The sequence below is a fragment of the Pieris brassicae genome, chromosome 5 (assembly GCF_905147105.1).
Source record: "Pieris brassicae chromosome 5, ilPieBrab1.1, whole genome shotgun sequence".
Lineage (NCBI taxonomy): Eukaryota > Metazoa > Arthropoda > Insecta > Lepidoptera > Pieridae > Pieris > Pieris brassicae.
In genome coordinates this window covers 14,842,289-14,858,246 of record NC_059669.1, presented here as the reverse complement: position 1 = coordinate 14,858,246, position 15,958 = coordinate 14,842,289, and the positions used below count along the sequence as shown (strand labels likewise).

At 31.5% G+C, this 15,958-nt stretch overlaps 3 protein-coding genes across 7 annotated transcripts; 2 read left to right on the top strand and 1 right to left on the bottom strand.

The window, feature by feature from the left end:
• Positions 1-172: 172 nt before the first annotated feature.
• Positions 173-4,672, top strand: LOC123710077 (centromere protein J). 2 transcript variants are annotated; one of them, XM_045661769.1, is made up of 3 exons: positions 173-3,439; positions 3,597-3,756; positions 4,129-4,672. In XM_045661769.1, exons 1-3 carry the CDS (start codon positions 333-335, stop codon positions 4,276-4,278), a joined length of 3,417 nt encoding a protein of 1,138 aa, XP_045517725.1. In that variant the 5' UTR covers positions 173-332; the 3' UTR covers positions 4,279-4,672. The 2 variants fall into 2 exon arrangements, with proteins under 2 accessions (XP_045517725.1, XP_045517724.1); XM_045661768.1 differs by having other exon boundaries at positions 3,552-3,756.
• Positions 4,673-4,746: 74 nt separating this feature from the next.
• On the bottom strand, positions 4,747-6,586 carry LOC123709785 (39S ribosomal protein L44, mitochondrial). The gene is made up of 6 exons (XM_045661329.1): positions 6,344-6,586; positions 5,994-6,272; positions 5,754-5,914; positions 5,539-5,665; positions 5,211-5,384; positions 4,747-4,998 (listed from the first exon to the last, which is right to left on the bottom strand). Exons 1-6 carry the CDS (start codon positions 6,417-6,419, stop codon positions 4,841-4,843), a joined length of 975 nt encoding a protein of 324 aa, XP_045517285.1. The 5' UTR covers positions 6,420-6,586; the 3' UTR covers positions 4,747-4,840.
• A 111-nt stretch (positions 6,587-6,697) lies between these two features.
• LOC123709784 (trichoplein keratin filament-binding protein-like) lies at positions 6,698-14,768 on the top strand. Of its 4 annotated transcripts, none has more exons than XM_045661327.1 (9): positions 6,698-6,825; positions 7,591-7,809; positions 7,932-8,042; positions 8,406-8,588; positions 8,741-8,885; positions 9,399-9,686; positions 10,839-11,000; positions 12,466-12,657; positions 13,169-14,768. In XM_045661327.1, exons 2-9 carry the CDS (start codon positions 7,595-7,597, stop codon positions 13,358-13,360), a joined length of 1,488 nt encoding a protein of 495 aa, XP_045517283.1. In that variant the 5' UTR covers positions 6,698-6,825; positions 7,591-7,594; the 3' UTR covers positions 13,361-14,768. The 4 variants fall into 4 exon arrangements, with proteins under 4 accessions (XP_045517283.1, XP_045517281.1, XP_045517282.1 ...); XM_045661325.1 differs by lacking the exon at positions 6,698-6,825 and adding an exon at positions 6,977-7,084; XM_045661326.1 differs by lacking the exon at positions 6,698-6,825 and adding an exon at positions 7,098-7,506.
• Positions 14,769-15,958: the final 1,190 nt, after the last annotated feature.

Below are 15,958 nucleotides of genomic sequence, written 5' to 3'. Positions count from 1 at the left end.
CAAATTAAAAATCTATTTTTTACCTACTTATTGTCATTAGGCTATAAGTAGGTACAACAGGTACAGTCGGTAAAACAACAACATTGCAACATTTATTTTTTCAGAATATTGTCATTTGCCACTGGACATTATATTAATGACACTTGACTTTGTTATGTTTGTTTACTTTTGTTGGTACATTGCATTTTAAAGTTAAGTTGTAACAGATTTTTGAATTCTCATTTCAGTTTCGGAAACAAAAATTAAAACGCTTAGTGTAATTATGCTGTACAGAAACTATGATTGAATCCATAGTTTAAAATCTATTCTGTGGCATCCGAAAAGTATTAAAAATGGACAATTCGTACTCCGAAAGCGATATTTCTCTGTCACCATCGCAAATATTTGAAAAATTAGATATGCTACGACAGCTTCAAATGATGCAGCGCGGGAAACTATTAAAACAGCGGTTAGACTATCAAAATTCACCCGAGATTTCTTCAAGTATAACCGAAATTGTGAGTCATTTCAGTAACAGCACCACATACAATACATTTAAAAGTTTATTACAATCTCCGCGCGATAGATCTACCGACGCAACTCCTGAAGTTATTGAAGTTACTTGCGCAAACTCTGAGCCGCGTGGTGGCCAAAATCTGCAAAATATAATTGACGGTGTGTCAGTGCTTAACTTATCACATGAATCAGAAAACATAACTGAACCCCCTATTTCAAGTAAGGTATTCAATCCTTCGAAGCTGAGAGACACCGGTGAAAATTTGAATGAAGATAAGGATGATAGAATATCTTCACCCAATAAAAAACAAATATCTCTTGATGAAATGCCTATTTTGTCACCAAAAAAGAACTTTGAAGAGTTAATTGTAGATACTTTAAAACATGATCAACAACAACATCTCAAAGAAAATTTCACAACTATAACAAAAAAACAATATTTGAAGAGAGGAGAGGGAATGGCTCGTTTTGGGATTAAGAAGAACAATCTTATCATACAAAATACAAAATCTCTACCTTGGAGACTAAAAGCTGGGTCTAATAAAACACAAAAAATTGCATCCAGTGAAATAACAAATAAAACTAACAAACAAGCAGAAATGTTAGTCCATGTATCTTCAAGTTTACAAAAACCCAACCAAGAAGTTTCAATTGAAAAAGTTCATAACCAAAAAGAATTATCTAACTGTAAAATAAATAATGTTAAACCATCTACTTCTAATTTACAAATCAATAAGATTAGTAATTTGACAGCAAAAGTAGCAATACCAAAACCACCCATTCACAGCAATAAAGGAAAAAATTGGGCTGCTGTATTAACAAAAGAGCAAGATGATTTTCTTAGAAAGTTAAAACAAAGCGAATATTATAAAACCTTTCCTACTCTAAATAAAAGTGTTGAATCAGACATTAGTAGTTGTGAAAGTTCAAAGGTTATTCAGAATAAAGAAATTGCAGAACAAAAATTATTTGAGTTAATTGAAAAAAAAGTTTCTCATGATAGTTTCAATATAAACAACTCATTCTTTGATAAATTCATTAAAAGCAAATTTGAAACCTCGGGTGAAAGTACTCCTTTAATAATGCAAAAATGTTTAACTGAAAATCCAGACTTAATGCATATAAACTCAAACATAAGAAAAAATAAAATGAACAAAGTTTCTGCTAGTGAAGATGAGTCTTGCATAAGCGAGTGTACAGATTGTAGTGAATGTTGCTCAGTATTCACTTGCTGTTCATGCCAAACTGAGGCACAAAGTAATGACCTAAAAATATTGGCACAAAATAATAAGATTATGAAAGGTAATACAAAGTTGTCACAAATTGAAGTACACAATGGAAGAAATGTGTCACAAGATCAATGTCAAAATGTAAATGACAAATCTGATGTAGACAAAGTTAACGCTAATATAGCAGAAATGAATGCCAAATTAATTGCTACAAGTGATACATTAAAGGTAAGGTTACAGGAGTTGGAGGATGAAATTGAAACATTTCGAAAAGAAAATGCCAATATTACAAAAATGCGAGAAGAAATTGACTTAGAGCGCCAAAAATTCTATGAAGAAAAATCTTCATTTGAACAAAAATTTAATGAAGAGAAAATTCTCTCAGAATATTATTTAGCAGAAGAAAAGGAGAAACTAATGAAGCAAAAACAAATATATGAACGATATGTTCGGGATATAAGAGGAAGGCTTAACAAAAAAGAGAAGGATGAGGTAGCCAATTTAAAAAAAGAAATTTCTGTTTTAAAAGATGATATAAGAGTTAAAGATGCTAAATCAACATCTACTATTGCAAGATTAAGGAATCAATTAAAACTTATGGAGAAAGATAAGAAGAATTTGGAAGACGAACTTGAAAAGTTAAAAAAAGAAAATAAAAGGATCCAACATAGCAATGACGTGACTAGAAGATTGACTAATATTAAATATTTAGAACAAATAAATAGAAAACTTTCAACAATGGCTGCTCGAGAGACTAAATCAGAAATAGACTTAGATCCAGATATTAAATATAAGGCTTTGGAAATAGAGAAACAAAGTAAACTTATGACAAAAGGAATAAGAACTAGAGCTAAAAGCGTACCCAATTTAAATGTGACTTCAAAATATGCTAAATATTTTAGCCAAAAGGATTCAGTTAGTGATAAAGGTAAAAATACATTAGTAACAACATATGTGTATACATCTGATAATGACATAGAAAATGAATCAATTGGTAAAGATTCTAATGGTGATGGTCCACAGAGCCTTTCAGAAAATGATGATAATTATTTAGAAAAAATTTACAATGAAAGATTTAAATCAAATTCACCTTCTAGCAAAAGATCTAGTGAAACAAACTCTCCGCCTTATCAAAATACCAGAGGAGAAACAAGTAGTTTCTTTTTACAGAAAACAAATTCAGTGCTGTCCAACAACAAAAAGGCTAAATCACCTATACCCAATATAACACCCAACAGCTCTAATTCAAATATCTCGAAATCGCCACCTATAAGTGAAAGGTTGCACCATACATTTAACCAACAAACTGTTAAGGAATCAAAAAGTTGTTTACAAAATAAATCATTATCTCCATTATCAGTTATTAGCAACCAGTCGACAAATAGTCAAAAGCCAATGACTGTCATATACAATGACTCAATGTATAATGATGAGAGACTAATGCCTTCTCCAGAACCAACATCTTCCACAAGTATAACTAAAACAAATTTAAATCCTATTGAAACAATAAAATCTAATGGGACAAGAGAACTAAGATTTCCTAATGGCAATTTAAAAATAATGTCTGCTGATGGCAAATACAGTAAATTTATATATTACAATGGAGACATTAAAGAAAACTTTTACAATAAGGGTATAATAAAATACTTCTATTCGGAGTCAAAAACTTATCACACTACACACTCAGATGGTTTAGAAGTTCTTGAGTTTCCAGAGTAAGTATTTATGTAATTATATAAGATAACATCTTTCAATAAAACTAAGAAGTGCAAAAAATTTGCTAATCTATGAATGCAATCATTAAAGGTAATTTTTCTTGTTACTCAGTGGCCAAGTAGAAAAACGTTATCGAGATGGTTCTTCTGAAATCAGGTTACCAAATGGAATGGTGAGATATTTTGACCCAAATAATGATGCTGTTCAAGAAGAGTGGCGGTATCCAGATGGCACTGCACTTTCAGTATCAGCAAATGGTGAACAGCACATAACTTTTCCCAATGGTCAAATTGAAGTCCACACAAAGGACCATAAGGTATAATATAATCCCAAATATGGTTAAAATTTATTTAAAAGTTTTAAAAAGGGACTTTTAAATAAATATATCTATTTTAATTGTTTATTACAAAGGATTACTGTGCCCCATAGCAGATTTATATTTCTTTTAAAGTGTTTAAAGACTTATGACATTCTTGTCTCATTTAAAATTTAACCCAAGACTTCCAGGTCTTACGCCATGTACATTATCATGTAGAGAAAGAAGCCATTTTAATATTTGTGGTAATTAAAAACTTCATACTGCATACTATGCTTACACTCACAGTGATCTGCAAATATTATATTATTTCAGGTAGTTGAGTTGTGTTGTGTGACACTTAGGTATAAAGTGCTTTACTTTATTTTTCAGCGCCGAGAGTTTCCAGATGGTAGTGTAAAGCTGGTCTACAGTGATGGGACATCAGAAACTAGGTATGCTTCTGGACGTATTCGTATAAAAGACAAACATGGTAATCTCATAATGGATTCATCTTTAAGGAAAAATCATACCATGCGATAATTTTTCATTTTCTGTGTACTATAAAATAAATTACTCAGACATAGTTATATAACTTGCTGGGCAAGCTATTTATATATTTTGTATCTTACTCCAGTCCAATTACTGTATCAATTAAAGGACTGATTTGTCTTCATCAAAATGTAACACAAATTGAAAGAAAGAGATTAGTGTTTTAGTAAAAACAGTGTTATAAAAAAATGTTCTAATTTCTACTATACTAACTGACATACATTTCCTGCTGTTTGGTTCCTATAATATGGATCCTGGCTGTAGACTGATTAAATATTAAGTTTTATAAGGAGAATTTACTTAAATCTAGGATTTAAAACTGTGATATTTATATTTCTTCACTGTTATAAATGCACTAGAAATTTCTTGTGAAAAATAATTTATAATTGATGTGTGTTAACTTCTATGAAATGTATTGTTATTTTTAATGTTTATTTATAGGAATGTAAAATTAAAGTCTTTATATAGAACTATGTATTTTTCTATTATATCATATGTTTATATTACAAACTAAGTACCTTATACTAAGTTACCGCTTAGAAAACATCATGATTTAACTTGATCCTATTTGGTGTTGAGATCTAGAAGTATCCTTGGGTATAATTTGCAAGTTGAAATTAATAGGGTGCATATTTTCTTCGGTACCAAATAGCTTTTTTAATGCTTCCCTAGCAGCCATATCTTTAGCAACAGAAATTGACTCTCCAAAACCTTGAAATAATTACACTGGATAATTTGTTATTCAAAGTATGACTTGAACTTTGACTTTACTGTAATAAAATATTGTTAAGACTATTGATTAACCCACCCTGGGTTTGAAGATTTTTTCTCAAATTATTAATAAAATATTTATATATATATATTCATAAACAAACCATAAATTAGAACTACTTATATGTATGATTGAAAGTTTAATTTCTCACCTGCAGAAAGCATATTTTTATCAATATAGAGTCCTACTCTGTAACAAGCTAGTAATGTTCCTTTGCCAACTTCACCAATGAGTCTTGGTTCAATAGAAGCTCCAGTCTTGCTGATGAGGTCTGTCAGCATTGTCCAAGGATCTTCAATTTGCCAGAATTCATTTACATCTTGACCTGAAAGTTAAGTTATTATTAAAGTTTCTATATCTTGTAACTGTTAACAAGAATCTATTTTATGGCATCAGTATTGAAAATAAAGTGTAAATTCTATATAGAGAACAAAGAAATTATTCTGCAATATATTACAAACTATGTAAAAACTGCATACCTTGTAACTGAGTGATAACAAAATCTCTAACAAAATTAGCTGTTTTATCTTCACCAGATGACTGATATAAGGCTCCGACTAATGCCTTAAATGTATTTGCCAAGGTATAGTTGTCAACTGGATACTCCTTTAAAGATGGCAAAGTTTTACAATAAAATTTTAAACTTTCTTAACCTTAAACAATTTCAAAAGTAAAGCAAGTAATATATACATACAGCAGCTAATATAATGTCTTTTGTTCCCAAATGAAGAGAAATATTTGCCAATACATTTTCACTTAAAAGATGCTTCTTAACACTGATAATTCCTTCTTTAGGAAATTTGGGTAATACAGCTTCTAAGTACAATTGCACATATTCATCCATGAATTTCATTCCTGTAAATTTATGAATTGTTTATTTTTATTTAGATAATTCAAAATCAACCTTAGTTAATGTAGTATCTGAAACTCTTGCCTTCATCTGATAACTCTCTATTGTCCTTCATATTAACTGCAAACTCCATTTCCTTCTGTTTCATTTCTTCCTTAATGACATATGAACGGTCAGTAAAAGCTTGTAGAAGTAAGCTGGAATCGAAATCCTCACCCAAACGTTTTCCAAATGCAAATAATTCAGCTTCTAAATTCCACTCAAGAAAGGTATTCCTCGGATTTGCTATTTTACCGCCTTGTTTTTTTTCTCGCCTTTTAAATTCCATTAGTGTAGGGGCGACCCAACGATGAATACTTTTCTCTAAAACAATATGTTTCTTAAATATTCGATTCTTTTTAACGTTTTATCCAAAACTATTTTAATTTATTTACCTTGTTTGGCTAATGGTATACGGTTTACGCCTTTTATTAAAAGGGGCAGACACCGTCTTATAAAAGCCATTTTCATATATTTACGGTGAGTTTCGCTTCATATAAGATTATAATAGCTAAAAATTATAATAAATATAAATGTGAAAGTTAATTGTAAACAGAATATTAGGTTATAAATATTTTATTTAGATTTTTTTTAATTTGTTACGAAACCCTAGATATATTTTATTCAACAGTTACAGTAGTGTTGCCAAAAACTCGAAAAAAAAATATTCGAAATTCTCTATGATCTATGCTAATATCACCATGTTTCACACCTCGGAAAGCCTATCATTGCCGAATTTAAGGTAAGGTTTTGAGTAGTAGTAGTTTTGAGCAGTAACCTTATGTTGTATTACAAGAAATATTTGAACAAAAATTGTTTTTCTGACATCGGGACGTGACAGCCATTATTTTACCAGAGCAGTTTGTCTTTTGGAAAGGTACGGGCGTATTTAGTTAAATAATAATTTCAAATAAAGGAAAACAACGATTCTTAACTATCGATTAGTTTCATTTCACGTCAGGCGCTGAACTTAAGATGGCGTTACATCCAATTTTGCTTAAATTTCGCTATTTCTAAATATGGCCACATTAATATAATGTTTGTAATTTGTATTTAAGTATCTAAATTTATGCGCGGTTTTGTTTAAATAACTTAAAGTGGGAGTACTGAGTAACCATGATGCCCTGGTAACACAAGTAAGAAGAACTAAAAGGATTAATAAACAATATAGCATTGTATACCAGTCATATGATTGATTATGTTTCAAAAATAATACATTCCAATGATATGAGTACAATTATATCTTAAAAGAGAAATTGCGATCAGTATAAGTCACTTACAGTTTACACACCTGCGTTTTATTGTGTATACTAGAACGGCGAATTTAAAATGATATATTAAACTATTAATGTATTTAATATTTGAATGACCTCATCCAATTGAGAGTAATTTAAAATTTTCCACCCACACTATAAAACTGAATGCAAGGTTTAAGCAAGGCGAACATACCAAATAAAGTCATATTTTGTTGAGGTACCTTGTATCTTGGACAACGGTATATTATTGATCACACGATTAGTCACCGCCTTATTCTTTAAAAATAGATTTTTGTTAAAATGTTAGTTTCAGATAAGTTTGTATTTTATTGAATTGTTTTTATTATTACGTTGCAGAATATAAACGTACATCCTTTATGTTTTAGACCGATGTCGAGACCACGGCCCCAGTGGCAGCTGCAAGCAATTGCAGCTCGAAAACGAGACAATGAGCTTCGTAAAGCTGACGAGCTAAGAAAAGTTGCTTCTTATTTTGAAAAGAATACTCATAAGTCAAGGCATCATGAGAACTGGACAACAGAAGATTATTATGAAAAAGCTAAAAAAGAAGCTGATATGTTAAGTGAAAAAAAGATTCGAGCTGTGTAAGTTATAATAAGTTTCTTAAACTGTAATTGCAAAAGTCTTTATTGTTGAAGATATAATTTTATCAATACATTAAATATTATATAGTATTTGTACTACATTAAATGATCTAAACTTCCAGACAATTAGAAGAAAGACGAAAGAAGTTGGAGTTAATGTTATTTCATGAGAATATGCAGTATCAACAAGAGATTAAGGCATTGGCAGCACAACCCAAGTATTATAAAAATGGGTGAGTGTTTAGAACTATACCACAGTAATTGGTTAGATAAAATATCTTGACTTAGATATAAAATTGCTACATATATTTTTGATATTTTGTGCACTTTTTATTCTCAAAATAAAGTTAACCAGTAGCTCAAATCAGTTTGGGTCTTATGTTAGTTTCCTCATAATATATACCTTCACTATACAAGCAAGTGACAATCACATATGTAGAAAAAACTAATTGCATGCAGGCAGAAGATGAACCCAAGGTTTAAGAGTTACACACTTAAACCGCTAGACCAATTAATTCACTGTTCCTATTTTAATTGTCTGTTACAATGAATAATTATGATTCAATAATTTGTAATAAATTACAAAAAACTCCCAGATCTTACCTCAACAAAGTTCCTACATCAACTTTGCAAGACATCAACCAAGGTATAATAGAAAAAGAGGAACAATTGAGACGGCAAGAAGCTGAATTAAAGTTACACCATGCATGGCGACTTCGTCAGCCGGAATTGAAAGCAGCCTGCTCTTATATTGCTAATGGAAAACTTAAATCGGCTTGGTAAATAATCTTAAAACACATTTTTAATTGGAAATTATGGTTAAATTATTAAGTAAGTTAAAGTAATCTAGGTTAAATTTAAAATTGGAACAAGCTACTAATTGGGTGTAATACATTTTACATGTTGATTTATTTACCATATCTAATTATAGGTTAGAACAAATAGTAGAAAAAGAGATGCAAAAGAAAAAGGATGAAGAAGAGACGCTTAAGATCCTTCACGAAAGAGATGAGGCCCTACAAAAGCAAATACTGATAGAAGAAGAAAGACTTCAAGAGAAAGAGCTAAAAATGAGGGTAGGAAATATTCTTAAGATATTTAAATATGTACAATCAGTATAATAATGTCATACCCTTATTGTTTACTTATTATTTATGACATTGGACACTGAGGTCTGTGGGCTAGTCAGGGGTTCAGATAAACAAGGACCCTCATATTATTGGAGGTATACATAACCTTCCTTCATAGATAACTTTAGGTTAAAGGAACAACTTTCCTTCCTTCCTGATATGGATTGTTAATTCTGTAGTTTATAAAAATAATATTGAATAAAAATTCCAAATTAAAGTCTCGCTGTCAAGCTGTTCAACCATCATAACTAGATTTTTCTTATTTTAGTTATAAGTTCCACCTCTATGCTGAACAATAATGAAATAGGTATGTAGGTAGTCTTCTATGCCTCCAAATATAATTTTTGTTATTTTGAAAATCGAATCTGTTCCTTTATATATAGGCCAATGAGTTGAACCATTGCAGTGTGTGTATGTCATAAAACAACTTTTAATAAACAATATATCAATTTCGAATAGGAGCTCAGAAGTAGCCTAGAGGGCCAAATATCGGAGTTGAGTGAGAAAGAGACAGCTGTGAAAAAACTTCGTAAAATGGAGGAGCGAGAGAGAATGATATTAGAAGAACTACAATTCATTTCGAAGGAAAGAGAAAGGGAGCACGCGAAATTAGTGTCGGAAAGAGACGCAAACATTGTGAATATGGGTTTGCACAAATTTAAGTTGAAAAAGAAAGTTGTATCCGTTTTAAATGAAATTAGTTTGGATTTGAAAATATTGGAGAAGATCAAAGAAGCTGTTGTGAAAGTAAGTTTTGTTGATTTGTGGCTTACAAACTGTATTTTGTGGCGTGCTGGATTTTATTTACACATAAATTTTTACGTAAATTTATGATTAAAATAAATACATCAGTGACGCTACAACCTTTTAGGTCTGGACCTCAGATCTCTGTCTCTGTTTCATGATCATTTGTTCATCTAATAGGCAATTTGGTGATCAGCCTCCTGCGCCTGACGCCGTCGGCGGTTGTTAAAAATATTTTATATGTGCATATTATCACATTTTCGATCTTGTCTATATTATTATTAAATAAAAAAACTTAGGATCCTTCAAGAAAAGAGCGTAGCAATTGTTAAAAGGCTGGCAGCGTGCTTGCGAACCTTCTGGCAGTGCGAGTGTCCATGGGCATCACATAACATCAGGTGGGCCTCCAGCCCGTCTGCCTCCTGTAATATTAAAAAAGTAACAAGAAGTTGTTGTCAAAAATTATAATCCAAATACTTCTCCCACGCTATAAAGGCATCTTGCCTTAAAAAAATTATCACCTTCCCCTTGATATTTGTAATTTTTTTGTGTATTCATTAATATATTTTTTCATAAAATATTAATCTCTTTAGATTGTCTATTATTTTTAAGTTGTCATAGACACTCACATAGTCAGACGGATCGCTAGTGCGTTGCCGGCCTTTTAATTATAATTTATATGATATTTGAATGCCTTTTTTAATATGGCCGATTGTGCTGGTTTTTTTTAAGTATGTAATCAATCTGATACATTCAGAAATTTAAAAAAAAAACGGTTAAAGAATAGGTACATTTATTTTTCATTAGAATTGCATATAATACATAATTCGCTTACTGAGAAACAATATATAAAACTAAGATTAATGATTAGACTAATCTCGATCAGTCAACTAGGCAAAACATAGAACATTGTTCGAGTTTGATTTTTTACTAGATGTGGCATTTATGGCATAGTCTATATTTATTTTATTACTTTTTATTACACTATAGTATTTTTAGTTTATTGTTCTATTTATATATTTTGGGTATATGTACATGGTTTATAAAACATTTTAAGTTTTGGATTTTATTTGATTTAAGTAATTACGAATGTATATTTTAACTTTAGAGGTGTGTTATTGTTAGGTTACTATTATTATTTATTATATTTTCTAGGAATATGAATCCGAAAAAGAGAAACAAATATGTTATAAAAGACTACTGGACGCGGCACTAGTTGAGTTAGAAGAGCACAGAGAGAGGGAGCGACAGAGACAGAAGAACATTGAGACGATGTATGACGGTGAAGCGAGACAGCTTAATGAGAAACAGGATAAGGTAGATATTAGAATGAGAGAATTTTAATTAATATAAAATAAATTTATTACATATACATAAATCGCTGTCAGAAACGAATAGAATTGTTTTTTTTTAAATAAAATCCTTTTATTTTCTTATAAAAAAATATATATTACACAATTTATTATTAGATTGCTCTGATTTCCGGCATTATAAAAATTGGCACACTCTTTTGTTGAAAGACTTTTCTATATGTACCTGGTCCAGCCATAAGTTCTGTTACAAATGAAAATGTATTTTTTTTAAATTTAAGTAATGTTATAGTATTAAAATGTATACCTACATATTTATTAAAGTCTCAACAAAAATAAAATATATTCTATTCGAAATGGCTAATCTATGAATATGCATTGCTAAGCAGAACATGTCCTCTAAAACTGACGATAATTTGACGTCTAAAGGGTTGCGGTCTGGGCTAGATGAGAGCCAGTCTTTAGGTCTTATAAAGTCCGGAACGAGAAGACCAATATAAGGCACCTACCCCCACCAAAGCGTCACTGACGCAGGATGATGACCAGGCACTTTTCCGATCACTTGTGCACTTGTGTGCTTGTGTTATTCTTTAGAACTGTGAGCGGAAATATTGTAGTGTTCTTCAACCATGAATTTTTTTTGATCGGTAAATATTTCTGGGCTTTTCAACTGCATATCGCGACAGAAGGCGTTTTGATTGATTCACTCTCTTTAATTGTAAAGATTGATTTAGGGCATGTTCTGTATATCGACGATAAGCACCGAGCTTCAGGTCTTGTTTTATAATACGCGACAGAGTCCTAGGAATCTTCATTTCGACGAATTCTGGCTTTAACAGCCTTTGTAGTTCTAAAAGCACGCGGCCGCTTTTTGGTTTTCGATAGACGAAGTGTTGTTTTATCTGTTGATAGTACGATATACGATCGTACGGCTGATACCAAAGACTTCGGGGCAATAAATACAGATAAAACAACTTTCGCAGCAGCTTTTGACATTTAACACCTTTTGTCTTCAGTCACCGTGATCACGCACTTAAATTTAAAATTTAGAATTATGTAAATAAGTTTTTAATAATAATACATAGCTTTAATCCGTTCAAAAAGTGTTTTTCTTGATACCAAGCTTTTGACATGTCTGGAATATGATCGACGGCTCCTTATCCACTTTGTGCAAAACGATCACTGCAATCCTATTTTCTTTAACACCCCAATTCCATATCGTTACTTGATAATGAACACAAACGAATGTGTGAAATGGCGCAAAATCGAAAGGCGGGATTTTATTATAATATACGTGTTCCAAATTCAAAATAATTAAAAAGTTGAAAAAAAAAGAAAAGTTTTTATGTAACAGTATTTATGGCTAGATAAATTATATTTAGCATATTAAGATTGTTAGAAATTGGTCCAGCAGTTTTTAACTTTATTCGATAGAAACATATTTTGAGAAGTTTTTATATGTTTTGAATAAGATATGGGCGAAAGAACGCGAAGCACGCGGTATTCTTATGAAAGAAGTTATGGCGACGTTAAAGAAGCAAGTAGAAGAGAAAATCCAGTTGAATATAGAACAGCAGAGAGCGAATGTTCTCGATCGGGAGAAGATTCTAGAACATATGGACAGCTTCCACCAGGAAGTCAGATCTCGGGAGAGAGATACTCAGGTGAGTTTTACTTTAGAAAAAGATTTAAAATCGAAACTTCCTTCCTTATTTTCGACGGATGGGAGCTTAGCGCTTAGTAGCGATTCGATACCCCAAAATCATGTTGAATTTGTGTTCTTCTGAAATCATCCGTATTCTATTAGTTGAGGGTACTCTTAAAATAACAATTTAGTCTTACAAAGCTATAATCATAATTATCTTATTACTAATCAAAGCCATAAAATAAATAATATAATATTAATTGGTGTTATAACCTATAATTAATAATCCAATGGCGCTACAACCCTTAAAGAGTCTAAGATCATTTTTATATCATAGACAAGTTAACAAGCCTTCTGTATGTCAGTGGTCTTCGATTTTCGAAACGCACATAGAAAGGTTGGAGCACAGTCATGATTTGATGACCTGACGGCTATAACCTCTTTAAACTATAATTATGGCTTATAAAAAAAAACCTAATGTTTTCAAGTTATTACAGAATATTGTCTTATAAATATATTTTTATTTCCAGTTAAAAATCACATCGTGTTCATCAATAAACGCGCTTCAATCCCAATTGAATGGCTTGAAAGTACAAAAAGAGAAGATAGATGCAGTAGCCCAAAGAGAATCGGAAATAAAAGAGGCGATTTTCAACGAAAGAAGAGTTCGTCAAGAGATTGCGCGAGCGCAGAGGGCAGGGAATACTCAGGCTTGGGCTTAAGTAAGACTTTTCATCAAAAACCTATTTTAAATTTAAGATATGAATTTTAAGTTAAAAGTTGTTAAGGGGTTTTAGAGTCGAGGCTCGTTAAGTGTAACTTTCATATGGCAACGTCACTTTTGACGTACGGAGGACTTCAGTTCCGGCTTCGCTGAATATTTATTTTATTATATATCTAATAGACGAACTCAACTTATTTTTAGATATTGATGTCTTCTATAAAACTGTAATAGATCGCTTTGTTCTAGTTTACATTATCGTAGTTTTCATACGTTTCCCTAACTCTTTTGAAAATATTCTATAGTCTATGTTCATCAGGGACAATGTAGGATACTAATGGTAAAATATTTTTTCAATAACCAGCATATACAATGCAAGCAAAAAAAATTTCCTCTTTACAATTTATATACATAGATTCTTACCAATAGATATTTTCAATGTCTACAAACAATAAAAGTAAAAATGAATTTTTATTTTTATATCAACTTATCACTTCGACGCCACGTCCGGGCGTTTTGAGGCAGTTTTTGGGACGTGGACCACCACTGCAGTACTTCCGAACAAATTCGATTAACGACAAGAGCAAACCAACTTAACGCCGGAATTTGCGCCCATGTGCGGTATCATTTAACACAGATGAGCCTCCTGCCCGTTTGTCCTCTAATCTATAAAAAAAAAACATTCTCACGATGAGACTCGTTTGTCAGATGCTTTAAATATATATATATATAATTAAAATTAGTTAGTCTTTTGTATGCATGAGTATGTATGTATGAGTTGGTAAAGTATCTATAAAGGTACGATTTGTTTGTTGTTTGTGTTGTTGTTAAAATGTCGTAATTTTGTCAAAATAACTATTTTAACTACAACAGTTTTTGAAGGTAAATTTTAAAAAATGCTTTTAAAAAGGCAAATATGAGATATATCGTAACTTTCCTCCTGTTTATTAGAATCAAATAATTCCATATGAATCTCGATCTATATATTTTAATAAGCTTTATAACCGTCTAGAACTGCCAAAATACTGTCTAGAACTGTTTATAAGGTTGTGTCTTGTTCCTATTATGACCAGAATGTTTAAAAAATGCATTTTTAAATTATTTATTTTTCTACATAAGGTTTGACATATTTGATAGCACTTAAGACGAGATTGTGTCTTGTGATACGAATTAGAATATGGACTTAAGAAGCCAGACACACACACAAACTGTGTGTGTGTCTTTCTATTTTAAACGTTAGAGAAACACTTACTGAACTTTCAAGGGAGAGCTATTTTGCCTAGAAATTTGTTTGCGTCTGCAAAAAATGGCTAAGACTGATTGTAGTTTAAGAGTGGTAAAATAGTTGCCATATTTTGTGATAAAAGATTGTATTTTTGCATTGTCTGAATAAAATTTTGAAAAACGTATTTTCGTTTTTTTATCGCTATATCATCAAGTGTGTGACCAAGTGATATGCTAATCTTTTGTTGCCAATACTTTTATTTATTTATTCATACTTCATTTCAATAATAAAAGATATACAAATAACACAATGCATAACAATTACAAGGGATGCAACGGGCGGCCTTATAAGCGATAAGCGATCTCTTCCAGGCAACCCTAGTAAGAGAAAAACCAAAAAAGAAAAAGATGAGTGCAATAAGTGCAAAACCAAATCTTATATAAAATCTTCCTAAATCCTTAATCTAACGAGCAGTGTTGGCATAGTGGCTTCAGCGTGAGACACTCATCCCTGAGGTCGTAGGTTCAATCCCCGGCTGTGCACCAATGGATATCCTTTCTATGTGCGCATTTAACATTAGCTCGAACGGTGAAGGAAAACATCGTGAGGAAACCGACTTGCCTTAGGCCCAAAAAATGGACGGCATGCGTCAGGCACACATGGCGATCACTACTTGCCTATTCAATTTACAAATGATCATGAAACAAATCCAAATCTGAGGCCCAGACCTAAACAGGTTGTAGAGCTTAAAACCTTAATCTAAAGTAATAAAAGAAAAATATTAATAACAAATCAAAAATTAAAAAGCTAATCTTACAAATTTTGTTTATCTCTTGAGATTAAAAGATACACGTTGGTATAAATTGCCTATTGGAATATGTATTTCTAGTTGAGTACGACAATATTCTCCAAAACTTAAGAATAAAAAAGATCCTTTAATAATTCTTTTCATCGTTAAATCTTCAGTAGTTTTGAAATGAGAACATCAAACTCACAATGAGTTTATTTTATTTCTTATAACGCCCTCTAGTGGCGAACTAGTTAACGATTGTAGTGTTTGTTACCAATAACATTGCTTATTACGCCCTCTATTGGCAAACTAGGTAACAATGACAAAATGTGTTACCAATGACATCGCTCTCTGAATAATAATGATTAATTTTCATAGATAGCGCGTTATCTCGAAAATAAGTTTTTCATATTTTCGCTTATAGAGAGATATGTAACATGTATAATACAACAATCTAATTAGTATAAGCACTTGCCTTGCATGGAATGGTTGTACCTGTTCATATCCTCCAGCAGTATTGGCCTAGTGGCTTCAGCGTCAACCTCATCCCTGACGTTAAACCCCGGCTGAATCAATGGAATTTC